Consider the following 16,213-nt stretch of genomic DNA (forward strand, 5'->3'; position numbering starts at 1 on the left):
AGCGGCTTCATCCAGACACTCGTCCTGGAGGCGGAGCTGCGACTACGGATCATATATGAACCCAGACACGGGGCGCTTGATGTTCCGACATTTGTGGTATTTCCACAACAAGTATAACGCAGAAATAGTTGTTAATGTCCCATGGTCGATAGCGGAAATGAAAACTGTTTGACAGGAATGTGACCGGGCTATGTGCTGGTAACTAGGGGTAACTAGCGAATTAACCACAAAGTGTTGAGCGAGTAAAATCAGGTAAAAAAGCGTTGCGAATATTCAATTCCAACCGCTGAAATCTTTCTTTGGTAATGCAGAAGGACATGAGGTTGCTGGGCTCTCGAATAATCCAACAGCGGACACGATAGCCAGGTCAACTTCTTCTGACATTTAATAAGTGGGACCCCAAGATGGCGCGATTGAGATGCTGACGTCACGTGAATACGCTCTATACATCCTACTCAACGTTAGCTGGGTTCTCCTTCTTTGGCGCCCGCCTCTTTCTCTCTCTTCACCTCTTTTTTCCTCTGTGACCGTTGTACTTGCTCAGTGATGTGAATATTTATGTGCCAAGCTTTTATTTCTCTCTCTCTCTCTCTCTCTCTACTGCTTCATCCCACTTTACTTGATTTTCCTGAAAAATGTCCTGCTTCTATTTAATGACTTCATGGTTTGATGAATAATCTGTGTGGTCTCGTTCTGCAGGGGAACGCCGTAGTTCTGTCACAATCTGCCGGGTTTCATGTTTTGTCTGCCCCGCCACGATTTAGTTTCACCTGTCCGTCATTAGCCCTGCGTTGGCCACGCCCCCTGCTCACCTGTTAGGGTCCTCCTCCTGCTAACTGCGCCTTAAACTGTAACGCGGTTCCAGTGAGAATATATTTACACTCATAAAACGTTCAAACAAAAAGGAAAGGAAATGAAAAAATATCATTCAAATTAATAAAGACCTTGTTTTTTTTGTTTTTTTAAAGACCACGCAGGTCGTTTTCAATGATTCTTAAATCTACGCTCTACTCTGTGCTGGAGAGATCCACAAAATAAACTTTAATAATAATACATAACATTTCTATAGCGCTTTTCATAGTACTCAAAGACGCTTAAGTTAAATAGTGCATTTGAAAGAGCAGAACTAATTACATTAAAAGTGAATCTACTCTTCTCTTTGTATATTTATAATGCTGCTTTTGGTGCATCTTAATCGTATTTTATTGAGTGTGATCGTTGAAAATTGGAGATAGTATGTCCACGAAATTACCTTTTACTGGTTACACACACACACACACACACACTCTGAATTGATTGGCAGGTAACACACTCATTACATGTCTTAGACATGAAGTATCTGGATGCCCTTAACTAATCCTGCTCCATTGATTTGAGCAAAAACACACACATAATCTCTCTCAGCCACACACACACACACACACACACACTGTGAGAACATCCTACAGGCCGTACATGGCGAACAGCGATATGACTCCATCTTTTCCTCGGCGGCGAGCGGCTCCAATGAGAATTAAGCGGTAACCAGTGGACGGAGTACGTCAGTGAATCACACTGGCAGCCGTCTTAACTTCCCCCTCCCCCGCTCACTCACGCACACTCCTCCATGTTTAACACCCAGCTGGCTCTTTCCCTCTTTTTCCCCCTCTGTCCATCCACCGAGCGAGCCGAGCATTACCGATGCCCTGGAGAAACCCTCCTCCTCCACCTCCATCAGCTCCTCCACCACCCACAGACAGAGATCCCCCTCCCCTCGTTCTCCCGTCTCTCTTTGTGGTTTTTCATATATGTCACTTTGCATGTTTTCTCTCATCCCTGCTATCTTAGTGCAAGGCTCTCCTTCTGCACCTCCTTCTTCCAACCGCTCACCCACTCCATCCGTGAACACATTCCACGTCTTTGTGTTTTACCCTTTGAACTACAGGGCGCTTCCGCATTGCGTCACTTTTTTACCCACTTCACACAGAGGGACACGACGAAGTTAGAACAAAAACACATATGTTATATTCTATGTATAATCATATATATCTAAGTCACACATGAAGGATGTGGGACGATAAAAACGTCCAATCGCTGCAGCTGTTCCTGAATGTCTTCTAAAACAGCACAACATTTAAAAAGGTGAATTCTTTATTCATTTTTCATTTAATTTTTATTTATTTATTTGAACATCATTTACCCCAGGTTGAACATCCATCAACCCGGGGTAAATGTGTCAGCGTCCAGATATTACATGTAATCACGAAGGGAGAAAATGGTTCTCACAAAAACATCATAAAATGCAATAAAGATACAGGTTACGATCAAATATAGGCCTCATTATATAATCATGAAGAACATTTAAAAAAGCAATAAACATGCACACAATCGATGAGTCACGATTCATGCTCACACATCTGACACATTCAAGGTACTCTGACTATTTATCTACCCGTTACATAACCATGTCTCTTTCATTTTAAATCTATTTTTTAATCTTCCTTTCGTCTGTCATCATTCACACATGTTCTACATGTAGCATCTTAACATGAAAAACTATTATCGCTCTTATTCCTGTTATTTTCTGAGTGAAGCAGACAAAATACTTCACTCTCCTATTGTCAGTGTTGAAGCTCCATTGTTCCCGTGTAGTTTCCTCCATTGTTCCTGTGTAGTTTCCTCCATTGTTCCCATGTAGTTTCCTCCATTGTTCCCGTGTAGTTTCCTCCATTGTTCCTGTGTAGTTTCCTCCATTGTTCCCATGTATTTCCTCCATTGTTCCTGTGTAGTTTCCTCCATTGTTCCCGTGTATTTCCTCCATTGTTCCCGTGTATTTCCTCCATTGTTCCCGTGTAGTTTCCTCCATTGTTCCCGTGTAGTTTCCTCCATTGTTCCCGTGTATTTCTTCCATTGTTCCCATGTATTTTCCTCCATTGTTCCCGTGTATTTCCTCCATTGTTCCCGTGTATTTCCTCCATTGTTCCTGTGTAGTTTCCTCCATTGTTCCCGTGTAGTTTCCTCCATTGTTCCCGTGTAGTTTCCTCCATTGTTCCCGTGTAGTTTCCTCCATTGTTCCCGTGTATTTCCTCCATTGTTCCCGTGTATTTCCTCCATTGTTCCCGTGTATTTCCTCCATTGTTCCTGTGTAGTTTCCTCCATTGTTCCCGTGTATTTCCTCCATTGTTCCCGTGTAGTTTCCTCCATTGTTCCCGTGTATTTCTTCCATTGTTCCTGTGTAGTTTCCTCCATTGTTCCCGTGTAGTTTCCTCCATTGTTCCCGTGTATTTCCTCCATTGTTCCCGTGTAGTTTCCTCCATTGTTCCCGTGTAGTATCCTCCATTGTTCCCGTGTAGTTTCCTCCATTGTTCCCGTGTATTCCTCCATTGTTCCCGTGTAGTTTCCTCCATTGTTCCCGTGTATTCCTCCATTGTTCCCGTGTATTTCCTCCATTGTTCCTGTGTAGTTTCCTCCATTGTTCCCGTGTATTCCTCCATTGTTCCCGTGTAGTTTCCTCCATTGTTCCTGTGTAGTTTCCTCCATTGTTCCCGTGTATTTCCTCCATTGTTCCCGTGTAGTTTCCTCCATTGTTCCCGTGTAGTTTCCTCCATTGTTTCCGTGTAGTTTCCTCCATTGTTCCCGTGTAGTTTCCTCCATTGTTCCCATGTAGTTTCCTCCATTGTTCCCGTGTATTTCCTCCATTGTTCCCGTGTATTTCCTCCATTGTTCCTGTGTAGTTTCCTCCATTGTTCCTGTGTAGTTTCCTCCATTGTTCCCATGTAGTTTCCTCCATTGTTCCTGTGTAGTTTCCTCCATTGTTCCCGTGTATTTCCTCCATTGTTCCCGTGTATTTCCTCCATTGTTCCCATGTAGTTTCCTCCATTGTTCCCGTGTAGTTTCCTCCATTGTTCCCGTGTAGTTTCCTCCATTGTTCCCGTGTAGTTTCCTCCATTGTTCCCGTGTATTTCTTCCATTGTTCCTGTGTAGTTTCCTCCATTGTTCCCGTGTAGTTTCCTCCATTGTTCCTGTGTATTTCCTCCATTGTTCCCGTGTATTTCCTCCATTGTTCCCGTGTATTTCCTCCATTGTTCCTGTGTAGTTTCCTCCATTGTTCCCGTGTATTTCTTCCATTGTTCCTGTGTAGTTTCCTCCATTGTTCCCATGTAGTTTCCTCCATTGTTCCCGTGTATTTCTTCCATTGTTCCCGTGTAGTTTCCTCCATTGTTCCCGTGTATTTCCTCCATTGTTCCCGTGTAGTTTCCTCCATTGTTCCCGTGTATTTCCTCCATTGTTCCCGTGTAGTTTCCTCCATTGTTCCTGTGTAGTTTCCTCCATTGTTCCCGTGTATTTCCTCCATTGTTCCTGTGTAGTTTCCTCCATTGTTCCCGTGTATTTCCTCCATTGTTCCTGTGTATTTCCTCCATTGTTCTCGTGTCTTTCCTCCATTGTTCCCGTGTAGTTTCCTCCATTGTTCCCGTGTCTTTCCTCCATTGTTCCTGTGTAGTTTCCTCCATTGTTCCCGTGTATTTCCTCCATTGTTCCTGTGTAGTTTCCTCCATTGTTCCCGTGTATTTCCTCCATTGTTCCCGTGTATTTCCTCCATTGTTCCCGTGTCTTTCCTCCATTGTTCCCGTGTAGTTTCCTCCATTGTTCCCGTGTATTTCCTCCATTGTTCCCGTGTAGTTTCCTCCATTGCTCCCGTGTATTTCCTCCATTGTTTCCGTGTATTTCCTCCATTGTTCCCGTGTATTTCCTCCATTGTTCCCGTGTAGTTTCCTCCATTGTTCCCGTGTATTTCCTCCATTGTTCCCGTGTAGTTTCCTCCATTGTTCCCGTGTGTTTCCTCCATTGTTCCCGTGTAGTTTCCTCCATTGTTCCCGTGTATTTCCTCCATTGTTCCTGTGTAGTTTCCTCCATTGTTCCCGTGTATTTCCTCCATTGTTCCCGTGTATTTCCTCCATTGTTCCTGTGTAGTTTCCTCCATTGTTCCCGTGTATTTCCTCCATTGTTCCCGTGTATTTCCTCCATTGTTCCTGTGTAGTTTCCTCCATTGTTCCCGTGTATTTCCTCCATTGTTCCCGTGTAGTTTCCTCCATTGTTCCCGTGTAGTTTCCTCCATTGTTCCCGTGTATTTCCTCCATTGTTCCCGTGTATTTCCTCCATTGTTCCCGTGTATTTCCTCCATTGTTCCCGTGTAGTTTCCTCCATTGTTCCCATGTAGTTTCCTCCATTGTTCCCGTGTATTTCCTCCATTGTTCCCGTGTAGTTTCCTCCATTGTTCCCGTGTAGTTTCCTCCATTGTTCCCGTGTATTTCCTCCATTGTTCCCGTGTAGTTTCCTCCATTGTTCCTGTGTATTTCCTCCATTGTTCCCGTGTAGTTTCCTCCATTGTTCCGTGTAGTTTCCTCCATTGTTCCCGTGTAGTTTCCTCCATTGTTCCCATGTAGTTTCCTCCATTGTTCCTGTGTATTTCCTCCATTGTTCCCGTGTATTTCCTCCATTGTTCCTGTGTAGTTTCCTCCATTGTTCCCGTGTATTTCTTCCATTGTTCCTGTGTAGTTTCCTCCATTGTTCCGTGTATTTCCTCCATTGTTCCTGTAGTTTCCTCCATTGTTCCGTGTATTTCCTCCATTGTTCCGTGTAGTTTCCTCCATTGTTCCGTGTAGTTTCCTCCATTGTTCCGTGTAGTTTCCTCCATTGTTCCGTGTATTTCCTCCATTGTTCCGTGTATTTCCTCCATTGTTCCTGTGTAGTTTCCTCCATTGTTCCCGTGTATTTCCTCCATTGTTCCTGTATTTCCTCCATTGTTCTCGTGTCTTTCCTCCATTGTTCCTGTAGTTTCCTCCATTGTTCCGTGTATTTCCTCCATTGTTCCGTGTATTTCCTCCATTGTTCCGTGTAGTTTCCTCCATTGTTCCGTGTATTTCCTCCATTGTTCCGTGTAGTTTCCTCCATTGTTCCGTGTATTTCCTCCATTGTTCCGTGTAGTTTCCTCCATTGTTCCGTGTATTTCCTCCATTGTTCCGTGTATTTCCTCCATTGTTCCGTGTATTTCCTCCATTGTTCCGTGTATTTCCTCCATTGTTCCGTGTATTTCCTCCATTGTTCCCGTGTAGTTTCCTCCATTGTTCCGTGTATTTCCTCCATTGTTCCGTGTAGTTTCCTCCATTGTTCCGTGTATTTCCTCCATTGTTCCCGTGTAGTTTCCTCCATTGTTCCGTGTATTTCCTCCATTGTTCCGTGTATTTCCTCCATTGTTCCGTGTAGTTTCCTCCATTGTTCCCTGTAGTTTCCTCCATTGTTCCGTGTATTTCCTCCATTGTTCCTGTGTAGTTTCCTCCATTGTTCCGTGTATTTCCTCCATTGTTCCGTGTATTTCCTCCATTGTTCCGTGTAGTTTCCTCCATTGTTCCGTGTAGTTTCCTCCATTGTTCCGTGTATTTCCTCCATTGTTCCTGTGTAGTTTCCTCCATTGTTCCGTGTATTTCCTCCATTGTTCCGTGTATTTCCTCCATTGTTCCATGTAGTTTCCTCCATTGTTCCGTGTAGTTTCCTCCATTGTTCCGTGTAGTTTCCTCCATTGTTCCTGTAGTTTCCTCCATTGTTCCGTGTATTTCCTCCATTGTTCCGTGTAGTTTCCTCCATTGTTCCGTGTATTTCCTCCATTGTTCCCGTGTAGTTTCCTCCATTGTTCCCGTGTAGTTTCCTCCATTGTTCCCGTGTATTTCCTCCATTGTTCCCGTGTAGTTTCCTCCATTGTTCCCGTGTAGTTTCCTCCATTGTTCCCGTGTAGTTTCCTCCATTGTTCCGTGTATTTCCTCCATTGTTCCCGTGTAGTTTCCTCCATTGTTACGTGTAGTTTCCTCCATTGTTCCCGTGTATTTCCTCCATTGTTCCCGTGTAGTTTCCTCCATTGTTCCCGTGTATTCCTCCATTGTTCCCGTGTAGTTTCCTCCATTGTTCCTGTGTAGTTTCCTCCATTGTTCCCGTGTATTTCCTCCATTGTTCCCGTGTAGTTTCCTCCATTGTTCCCGTGTAGTTTCCTCCATTGTTTCCGTGTAGTTTCCTCCATTGTTCCGTGTAGTTTCCTCCATTGTTCCTGTAGTTTCCTCCATTGTTCCGTGTAGTTTCCTCCATTGTTCCGTGTAGTTTCCTCCATTGTTCCTGTGTAGTTTCCTCCATTGTTCCGTGTAGTTTCCTCCATTGTTCCTGTAGTTTCCTCCATTGTTCCTGTGTAGTTTCCTCCATTGTTCCGTGTATTTCCTCCATTGTTCCTGTAGTTTCCTCCATTGTTCCGTGTAGTTTCCTCCATTGTTCCGTGTATTTCCTCCATTGTTCCTGTGTAGTTTCCTCCATTGTTCCTGTGTAGTTTCCTCCATTGTTCCTGTATTTCCTCCATTGTTCCCGTGTAGTTTCCTCCATTGTTCCCGTGTATTTCCTCCATTGTTCCCGTGTATTTCCTCCATTGTTCCTGTGTAGTTTCCTCCATTGTTCCCGTGTATTTCCTCCATTGTTCCCGTGTAGTTTCCTCCATTGCTCCCGTGTATTTCCTCCATTGTTTCCGTGTATTTCCTCCATTGTTCCCGTGTAGTTTCCTCCATTGTTCCATGTAGTTTCCTCCATTGTTCCCGTGTATTTCCTCCATTGTTCCGTGTATTTCCTCCATTGTTCCGTGTATTTCCTCCATTGTTCCGTGTAGTTTCCTCCATTGTTCCTGTAGTTTCCTCCATTGTTCCGTGTATTTCCTCCATTGTTCCTGTGTAGTTTCCTCCATTGTTCCGTGTATTTCCTCCATTGTTCCTGTGTAGTTTCCTCCATTGTTCCGTGTATTTCCTCCATTGTTCCTGTGTATTTCCTCCATTGTTCCTGTAGTTTCCTCCATTGTTCCGTGTATTTCCTCCATTGTTCCCGTGTAGTTTCCTCCATTGTTCCGTGTATTTCCTCCATTGTTCCGTGTAGTTTCCTCCATTGTTCCGTGTATTTCCTCCATTGTTCCGTGTAGTTTCCTCCATTGTTCCGTGTATTTCCTCCATTGTTCCGTGTAGTTTCCTCCATTGTTCCGTGTAGTTTCCTCCATTGTTCCGTGTATTTCCTCCATTGTTCCTGTAGTTTCCTCCATTGTTCCTGTGTATTTCCTCCATTGTTCCTGTGTATTTCCTCCATTGTTCCGTGTAGTTTCCTCCATTGTTCCGTGTAGTTTCCTCCATTGTTCCTGTGTAGTTTCCTCCATTGTTCCGTGTAGTTTCCTCCATTGTTCCTGTGTAGTTTCCTCCATTGTTCCGTGTAGTTTCCTCCATTGTTCCGTGTATTTCCTCCATTGTTCCTGTAGTTTCCTCCATTGTTCCTGTGTAGTTTCCTCCATTGTTCCATGTAGTTTCCTCCATTGTTCCTGTGTAGTTTCCTCCATTGTTCCGTGTATTTCCTCCATTGTTCCGTGTATTTCCTCCATTGTTCCATGTAGTTTCCTCCATTGTTCCGTGTAGTTTCCTCCATTGTTCCGTGTAGTTTCCTCCATTGTTCCGTGTAGTTTCCTCCATTGTTCCGTGTATTTCCTCCATTGTTCCTGTGTAGTTTCCTCCATTGTTCCGTGTAGTTTCCTCCATTGTTCCTGTATTTCCTCCATTGTTCCCGTGTAGTTTCCTCCATTGTTCCGTGTATTTCCTCCATTGTTCCTGTGTAGTTTCCTCCATTGTTCCGTGTATTTCCTCCATTGTTCCTGTGTAGTTTCCTCCATTGTTCCGTGTATTTCCTCCATTGTTCCTGTAGTTTCCTCCATTGTTCCGTGTATTTCCTCCATTGTTCCGTGTAGTTTCCTCCATTGTTCCGTGTATTTCCTCCATTGTTCCGTGTAGTTTCCTCCATTGTTCCTGTGTATTTCCTCCATTGTTCCGTGTATTTCCTCCATTGTTCCCGTGTAGTTTCCTCCATTGTTCCCGTGTATTTCCTCCATTGTTCCTGTGTAGTTTCCTCCATTGTTCCCGTGTATTTCCTCCATTGTTCCTGTGTAGTTTCCTCCATTGTTCCTGTGTATTTCCTCCATTGTTCCCGTGTATTTCCTCCATTGTTCCTGTCTTTCCTCCATTGTTCCGTGTATTTCCTCCATTGTTCCGTGTAGTTTCCTCCATTGTTCCTGTGTAGTTTCCTCCATTGTTCCGTGTATTTCCTCCATTGTTCCGTGTAGTTTCCTCCATTGTTCCGTGTATTTCCTCCATTGTTCCGTGTATTTCCTCCATTGTTCCGTGTAGTTTCCTCCATTGTTCCGTGTATTTCCTCCATTGTTCCGTGTAGTTTCCTCCATTGTTCCTGTATTTCCTCCATTGTTCCGTGTATTTCCTCCATTGTTCCTGTGTAGTTTCCTCCATTGTTCCGTGTATTTCCTCCATTGTTCCGTGTAGTTTCCTCCATTGTTCCTGTGTATTTCCTCCATTGTTCCTGTGTAGTTTCCTCCATTGTTCCGTGTATTTCCTCCATTGTTCCGTGTAGTTTCCTCCATTGTTCCGTGTATTTCCTCCATTGTTCCGTGTAGTTTCCTCCATTGTTCCGTGTATTTCCTCCATTGTTCCGTGTATTTCCTCCATTGTTCCGTGTAGTTTCCTCCATTGTTCCGTGTATTTCCTCCATTGTTCCGTGTAGTTTCCTCCATTGTTCCGTGTAGTTTCCTCCATTGTTCCGTGTATTTCCTCCATTGTTCCGTGTAGTTTCCTCCATTGTTCCGTGTAGTTTCCTCCATTGTTCCGTGTATTTCCTCCATTGTTCCGTGTATTTCCTCCATTGTTCCGTGTAGTTTCCTCCATTGTTCCCGTGTATTTCCTCCATTGTTCCGTGTATTTCCTCCATTGTTCCGTGTATTTCCTCCATTGTTCCTGTAGTTTCCTCCATTGTTCCTGTGTAGTTTCCTCCATTGTTCCTGGTATTTCCTCCATTGTTCCCTGTAGTTTCCTCCATTGTTCCTGTTCCATTGTTCCCGTTTCCTCCATTGTTCCTGTTTCCTCCATTGTTCCCATGTGTTTCCTCCATTGTTCCCGTGTAGTTTCCTCCATTGTTCCCGTGTAGTTTCCTCCATTGTTCCCATGTAGTTTCCTCCATTGTTCCTGTGTATTTCCTCCATTGTTCCGTGTATTTCCTCCATTGTTCCTGTATTTCCTCCATTGTTCCGATGTAGTTTCCTCCATTGTTCCTGTATTTCCTCCATTGTTCCTGTGTAGTTTCCTCCATTGTTCCTGTGTATTTCCTCCATTGTTCCTGTAGTTTCCTCCATTGTTCCGTGTATTTCTTCCATTGTTCCTGTAGTTTCCTCCATTGTTCCGTGTATTTCCTCCATTGTTCCGTGTAGTTTCCTCCATTGTTCCGTGTAGTTTCCTCCATTGTTCCTGTGTATTTCCTCCATTGTTCCGTGTAGTTTCCTCCATTGTTCCGTGTATTTCCTCCATTGTTCCGTGTAGTTTCCTCCATTGTTCCTGTATTTCTCCATTGTTCCCGTTTCCTCCATTGTTCCCGTGTATTTCCTCCATTGTTCCGTGTAGTTTCCTCCATTGTTCCCGTGTATTTCCTCCATTGTTCCTGTGTAGTTTCCTCCATTGTTCCCGTGTATTTCCTCCATTGTTCCCGTGTAGTTTCCTCCATTGCTCCCGTGTATTTCCTCCATTGTTTCCGTGTATTTCCTCCATTGTTCCCGTGTAGTTTCCTCCATTGTTCCCGTGTGTTTCCTCCATTGTTCCCGTGTAGTTTCCTCCATTGTTCCCGTGTATTTCCTCCATTGTTCCTGTGTAGTTTCCTCCATTGTTCCCGTGTATTTCCTCCATTGTTCCTGTGTATTTCCTCCATTGTTCCCGTGTATTTCCTCCATTGTTCCCGTGTATTTCCTCCATTGTTCCCGTGTAGTTTCCTCCATTGTTCCCGTGTATTTCCTCCATTGTTCCCGTGTAGTTTCCTCCATTGTTCCCGTGTATTTCCTCCATTGTTCCCGTGTATTTCCTCCATTGTTCCCGTGTATTTCCTCCATTGTTCCGTGTAGTTTCCTCCATTGTTCCGTGTATTTCCTCCATTGTTCCGTGTATTTCCTCCATTGTTCCTGTAGTTTCCTCCATTGTTCCGTGTATTTCCTCCATTGTTCCTGTAGTTTCCTCCATTGTTCCTGTGTATTTCCTCCATTGTTCCTGTATTTCCTCCATTGTTCCGTGTATTTCCTCCATTGTTCCGTGTAGTTTCCTCCATTGTTCCGTGTATTTCTCCATTGTTCCTGTGTAGTTTCCTCCATTGTTCCGTGTAGTTTCCTCCATTGTTCCTGTAGTTTCCTCCATTGTTCCTGTATTTCCTCCATTGTTCCTGTGTAGTTTCCTCCATTGTTCCGTGTATTTCCTCCATTGTTCCGTGTATTTCCTCCATTGTTCCGTGTAGTTTCCTCCATTGTTCCGTGTATTTCCTCCATTGTTCCGTGTATTTCCTCCATTGTTCCGTGTATTTCCTCCATTGTTCCCGTGTAGTTTCCTCCATTGTTCCGTGTATTTCCTCCATTGTTCCGTGTATTTCCTCCATTGTTCCTGTGTAGTTTCCTCCATTGTTCCGTGTATTTCCTCCATTGTTCCTGTGTAGTTTCCTCCATTGTTCCTGTATTTCCTCCATTGTTCCGTGTATTTCCTCCATTGTTCCTGTAGTTTCCTCCATTGTTCCGTGTATTTCCTCCATTGTTCCGTGTAGTTTCCTCCATTGTTCCGTGTATTTCCTCCATTGTTCCTGTGTAGTTTCCTCCATTGTTCCTGTATTTCCTCCATTGTTCCTGTGTAGTTTCCTCCATTGTTCCGTGTATTTCCTCCATTGTTCCGTGTAGTTTCCTCCATTGTTCCGTGTATTTCCTCCATTGTTCCGTGTAGTTTCCTCCATTGTTCCTGTATTTCCTCCATTGTTCCTGTGTAGTTTCCTCCATTGTTCCCTGTGTATTTCCTCCATTGTTCCGTGTAGTTTCCTCCATTGTTCCTGTAGTTTCCTCCATTGTTCCGTGGTGTTTCTCCATTGTTCCGTGTAGTTTCCTCCATTGTTCGTGTATTTCCTCCATTGTTCCCGTGTTTCCTCCATTGTTCCTGTATTTCCTCCATTGTTCCTGTAGTTTCCTCCATTGTTCCCTGTAGTTTCCTCCATTGTTCCGTGTATTTCCTCCATTGTTCCCTGTAGTTTCCTCCATTGTTCCTGTGTATTTCCTCCATTGTTCCCGTATTTCTCCATTGTTCCGTGTAGTTTCCTCCATTGTTCCTGTATTTCCTCCATTGTTCCGTGTAGTTTCCTCCATTGTTCCGTGTATTTCCTCCATTGTTCCGTGTAGTTTCCTCCATTGTTCCGTGTATTCCTCCATTGTTCCGTGTAGTTTCCTCCATTGTTTCCGTGTAGTTTCCTCCATTGTTCCTGTGTATTTCCTCCATTGTTCCCGTGTATTTCCTCCATTGTTCCCGTGTATTTCCTCCATTGTTCCCGTGTAGTTTCCTCCATTGTTCCCGTGTATTTCCTCCATTGTTCCCGTGTAGTTTCCTCCATTGTTCCCGTGTATTTCCTCCATTGTTCCCGTGTAGTTTCCTCCATTGTTCCGTGTATTTCCTCCATTGTTCCCGTGTAGTTTCCTCCATTGTTCCCGTGTATTTCCTCCATTGTTCCTGTGTAGTTTCCTCCATTGTTCCCGTGTATTTCCTCCATTGTTCCTGTGTAGTTTCCTCCATTGTTCCCGTGTATTTCCTCCATTGTTCCTGTGTAGTTTCCTCCATTGTTCCGTGTATTTCCTCCATTGTTCCGTGTAGTTTCCTCCATTGTTCCGTGTATTTCCTCCATTGTTCCTGTGTATTTCCTCCATTGTTCCTGTGTATTTTCCTCCATTGTTCCGTGTATTTCCTCCATTGTTCCGTGTAGTTTCCTCCATTGTTCCGTGTATTTCCTCCATTGTTCCGTGTAGTTTCCTCCATTGTTCCCGTGTATTTCCTCCATTGTTCCTGTGTAGTTTCCTCCATTGTTCCCGTGTATTTCCTCCATTGTTCCTGTGTAGTTTCCTCCATTGTTCCCGTGTATTTCCTCCATTGTTCCTGTGTAGTTTCCTCCATTGTTCCCGTGTAGTTTCCTCCATTGTTCCCGTGTATTTCCTCCATTGTTCCCGTGTAGTTTCCTCCATTGTTCCCGTGTATTTCCTCCATTGTTCCCGTGTATTTCCTCCATTGTTCCTGTGTAGTTTCCTCCATTGTTCCTGTGTAGTTTCCTCCATTGTTCCCGTGTAGTTTCCATTGTTCCGCTCATCCAGGCCTCTCTGCCTCGCCGGGTGCGGTTCGTCTCCTGTAGTCTTGTACCTGTCAGGCGGACAAGGAAAGGCTCATTGTTGAGCTGTACAAAATATCCCGGTGTTAGAGAGGTAAAAAAAGAAAAGAAGAATACATTGTCTGCTGAGACAGAGCAGGAGAGGTTGGATATTTAGGGGAGAAATAAAGGGAAGTAACATAAAAATACTCCTGAATGGAGGACAGCACTATGTTGGTATTCATGTCAGGAAAAGATCAACAGTAACAAAGTCGTGTGATACAGACACAAACGATGTATTTATATGCATTGACTGCCTGACTATCATTACTTTAAGGGTCTTTTTGTTGTTGTCTGCTTATCAAATTTGCCGAAATGTGTCGGGGTGGTGGTGGATTTCTGGATATATGACGACAAGCTTTTAGATTTATCATTTTTAATCAGCAAGTAGCCCCAAAACAAATAATGTCAACGCTTTAAAAAGTCTCAATAGAAATGTCTCGACGTGAGAAGATGGACGCCACTCCCATGTCTGTACGATGAACATAAAGCTGCATCCAGCCGCTGATTAGCTTAGCTTAGCATAAGGCGAGTCTATGTATCCACCTGATCCGGGTCCTTCCAGGCGGAGCCGGCCGGCTGAGTCCTCCCACAAAGAGGACGTGCGCTCTTATGCAGATGATATGGACGATACATCGACCACTAACGCTTCTTCTTCTGCTCCTTCTTCTTCTTTCCAATCCATCCCATTCCTCCTCCTCCTCCTCCTCCTCAACGTGTCATCGCATTGTCCCCACCTTTTTCATCTCATGATCTCACACCTGCAGAAGAACCGTCGGGACACCTGTAACTTTGACAAGGAGTTCACCAAAATGCCGACGGACATGACGCCCACGGACAAGCTGGTGATCATGAACCTGGACCAGGACGACTTCCTCGGCTTCTCCTACACCAACCCCCAATACGTGGCTCCCGGGAATTAACGGACGGTAGAGCTTTAGTTTTAATAAGAAGAAGTCTAACTCACACTAGAAGTGTCTCACTGTGTTCTGTCTGCGCTCCTCGTCGGTCCAATACTTCACATGAAAGGTACCGCAGCACTAAAACTCTCCCAGTGGACTGGATACCAACGGTGTGTTTGAAGTATTGTATTGACGACACGCCTAGAGGTCGAAATGTGCTTTTTATAATCTAGATTTATGGGAAATATCACTTCCAAATGATCTTATGCCCCGATGATATCGTTCATGAGGTCTCCTCAAACCCGACGACCCACCTTACCCAGCAGAGTGTGATGTGGCTCCACCAGTTTAACTCCTCAAAGCAAACCCAGCTGGACGTCACATGACGCGCTGGAGGCGGAGTCCCAATATGAAGCGATTCAATTGGACGATGATTGACGTTGTGATGTTTGCCGTTTCCTATATTTTTATGTCGTTACCCTCATCACTTTATGAAAAAATGTATAGGGGGGAAATTGACAGCGTCCCGAAGCCAACGAACTGATCCCCCCCCCACACACACACACACCTCCCGCCGCCATTTAACTAGAGCAGCGCTGTGTGACACTCCAGCTCGTGTCTTGACCGTTGTTGCCTGTTTCAAGCAACCCGCACACACACACACACACACACACTCTCTCTCAGGCTGAGTGTCTCCCACTGGGCCCTCACACAGGAAGATGCCTAATGAGTAAACTTCACAGCCTGTCAAATCTTTTCCTCCTCCTCTCTTCCTCCCTCTCTCCGTGTCCCGTCTCCCTTTTTATTTGTATTTGTTTATTTGTTGTTGTTGCTTCTGACGAGGCCTCGCTGGGAGCCTGGCGTGACGCGGTGTCACAGGGTCGGCGATGCGGCAGACACGAGCGGAGCCAACACATACACACACACACACACAGTGAACGGACCCCCTGAGTGTCACACACAGCAATAAGAACTTTTTTCAATTATTTATTTTTGCACTTCTCCGTCGCCCCGTCTGCGTTTGCAGGGATGTGTTTGTGTGCACAAAAGAGTGTGCGTGTGCATCGTCTTGTATTGTTGTGTGTGTGTGTGTGTGTATACATGTGCTTGTGGTTTATTAGGCTTCATTGGACGATGCCAATTATTTCGAATTCAGCTCCAATTCAACAAATCTGCCTTCCAGCTTCAAACCACATTACATTGGTTATAATGCCATCGAGCTCTGTACACACACACACACACACACACACACACACACACACACACAGATGTCTATACAGTCCAATCCATGACTGAGGCTTGGCATTATTAGGTGAAGCGAAACAAGGCGGACAATGACTGAAACGTTGGCTCCTGGAGGCACACAACACACACACACACACACACACACTGTAGGTCCATTACACAGGCCTGGAATGTTCCCCCTCCTTTTTTAATCAGGACAAACAGTGCCCCCCTGTACATTATATACACTATATGCATACGTGGTACATATAGAAGCAGACAGTCGCTCTTTTGTTCCTACGCCGAACGCAACGTCTCACTTCCTGAGGCGTGGCGCTCAGGTTAAAGGTGTAAGTACCTCCTGATGTTAGACACGCCTCCTCTCAACAGCTGCTGCTGGGAGTCATAGAACTGGAAGCATTCAAAGGCCCAAGGCAGCTGTCTCTACTGTGTGTGTGTGTGTGTGTGTGTGTGTGTGTGTGTGTGTGTGTGTGTGTGTGTGTGTGTGTGTGTGTGTGTGTGTGTGTGTGTGTGTGTGTGTGTGTGTGTGTGTGTGTGTGTGTGTGTGTGTGTGTGTGTGTGTGTGTGTGTGAAGGAGTGTGTGACTTTACATCCATGTGATTCAGATGTATTAAGCACTGTAAAATGTAATATAAGTCTTTTAAAATCGTATAATAAAAAGATGGACGCCAACGGGCAGCACCGACCTGTGAGAGCGGACATGCAATGAGAATAGTCACGTGTAAGTAAATATAAATAAATATATATATATATATAAGTATATA

At 44.5% G+C, this 16,213-nt stretch overlaps 1 protein-coding gene across 1 annotated transcript in view; it reads left to right on the forward strand.

The window, feature by feature from the left end:
* Nucleotides 1–15,890, forward strand: part of LOC130188608 (protein kinase C beta type-like) — a 109,452-nt gene extending 93,562 nt beyond the window's left edge. Inside the window, exon 17 of the mRNA XM_056407012.1 lies at nucleotides 14,070–15,890. Coding sequence (XP_056262987.1) covers nucleotides 14,070–14,225 — 156 coding nt within the window. The 3' untranslated portion in view covers nucleotides 14,226–15,890. The remainder of the gene's footprint in view (nucleotides 1–14,069) is intronic.
* The last annotated feature ends 323 nt before the right edge of the window (nucleotides 15,891–16,213 follow it).

This window comes from Pseudoliparis swirei, chromosome 23 (assembly GCF_029220125.1).
Source record: "Pseudoliparis swirei isolate HS2019 ecotype Mariana Trench chromosome 23, NWPU_hadal_v1, whole genome shotgun sequence".
NCBI classification, from domain to species: Eukaryota; Metazoa; Chordata; class Actinopteri; order Perciformes; family Liparidae; genus Pseudoliparis; species Pseudoliparis swirei.